The sequence below is a fragment of the Nanorana parkeri genome, unplaced genomic scaffold, assembly GCF_000935625.1.
Source record: "Nanorana parkeri isolate BGI_ZX_2015 unplaced genomic scaffold, ASM93562v1 scaffold3287, whole genome shotgun sequence".
Lineage (NCBI taxonomy): Eukaryota > Metazoa > Chordata > Amphibia > Anura > Dicroglossidae > Nanorana > Nanorana parkeri.
In genome coordinates this window covers 49235-50596 of record NW_017309555.1, presented here as the reverse complement: position 1 = coordinate 50596, position 1362 = coordinate 49235, and the positions used below count along the sequence as shown (strand labels likewise).

The following is a 1362-nucleotide window of genomic DNA, read 5'->3' as shown; positions in this document are numbered from 1 at the left end:
CGTAGTGTGTGGGGGCGGGCCTCGTAGCGTGTGGGGTTGGATGGGCGACTGGTCTGTAGTGTGTGGGGGCGGGCCTCGTAGTGTGTGGGGTCGGGGGTTGGCATGAGGTCATGTGTTGGTTTGTTGCAGGAGCAGCAGCAGTTTTGGTACAAGCAGCACTTGCAGAATCTTCAGCAGAAAGCCAAGAGCCACGCTAGGGAAGCCCCTCCTCCTGCGCTGGAGACTGCGGCGCCGCTGCCATCCTCGGGATATGTTCCGGCACCTTCTTCCCAGCAGCCTCCGCCCCCTCCTCTGGAGGACACCAAACCACCATTACCAGTGGAGAACGTTTCGGTAAGCGTAGCATGTGACACAATGGGAGGGAGTTGACACCCGTAGCGCTGCGTCCTCCTCCTGGGTGGATGACTCGGGCGGTGACAGCCGGGCGGTGGGCGGTGACAGCCGGGCGGTGGGCGGTGACAGCCGGGCGGTGGGCGGTGACAGCCAGGCGATGTGTGTGGTGGGAGCACCTGACTCTATCCCGTATTTTCACTTGGTGATCCTGACAGTGACGCACTTCCTGTCCTGGGGTGACCACATTCACTCGCTGTACTGTCTGTAGACAAAGCGTTGTCACCCTGGGATGAAACTAGAGCACGCCTCACACTCTTGTCATCCACCCAGTATAAGGGGGAGGTTTTCTGTAGTCCTCAGACATAGCTGTAAACAATGTTGTAGTGCAGAGCCCAAGAAGTCAGCGGCATGCTCAATTTCTGGTGGGATCAAGAGATTTTCTGCACTCGCTGAACGTGACACATGACAGCGAGCCGTGTGTGATCGGCAGACAACGTCCCATACATCCTGACTCTGTGTGTGATCGGCAGGCAACGTACCGTACATCCTGACTGTGTGTGTGTGATCGGTAGACAACGTCCCATACATCCTGACTATGTGTGTGTGATCGGCAGGCAGCGTCCCGTACATCCTGACTGTGTGTGTGTGTGATCGGCAGGCAGTGTACCGTACATCCTGACTGTGTGTGTGTGATCGGCAGACAACGTCCCATACATCCTGTGTGTGTGTGATCGGCAGGCAGCGTACCGTACATGCTGACTCTGTGTGTGATCGGCAGGCAACGTACCGTACATCCTGACTGTGTGTGTGATCGGCAGGCAGCGTACCGTACATGCTGATGTGTTGTATCTTTCAGTCCGGTATAAACATGTCGGAGGATCCAGAACAAGCCATGAGGCTGAAGACCCTTCAGGAGGCCGCCGCTCACTGGCAGCAGCACGAGCTGCACCGCCTCGGCTTCCAGTACCAGGGCATCATGCAGAAGCACAGCGCCATGCAGCAGCTCCTCCAGCGCTATCAGCAGGGAGC

General features: G+C 57.7%; 1 protein-coding gene across 1 annotated transcript in view; it reads left to right on the top strand.

The window, feature by feature from the left end:
- Window positions 1-1362, top strand: part of YLPM1 (YLP motif containing 1) — a 29021-nt gene that overhangs the window by 926 nt on the left and 26733 nt on the right. Inside the window, exons 2-3 of the mRNA XM_018574849.1 lie at window positions 130-333; window positions 1190-1362. The exon at window positions 1190-1362 is cut by the window's right edge and continues 28 nt beyond it. Of these exons, the coding sequence (XP_018430351.1) occupies window positions 130-333; window positions 1190-1362 (377 nt within the window). The remainder of the gene's footprint in view (window positions 1-129; window positions 334-1189) is intronic.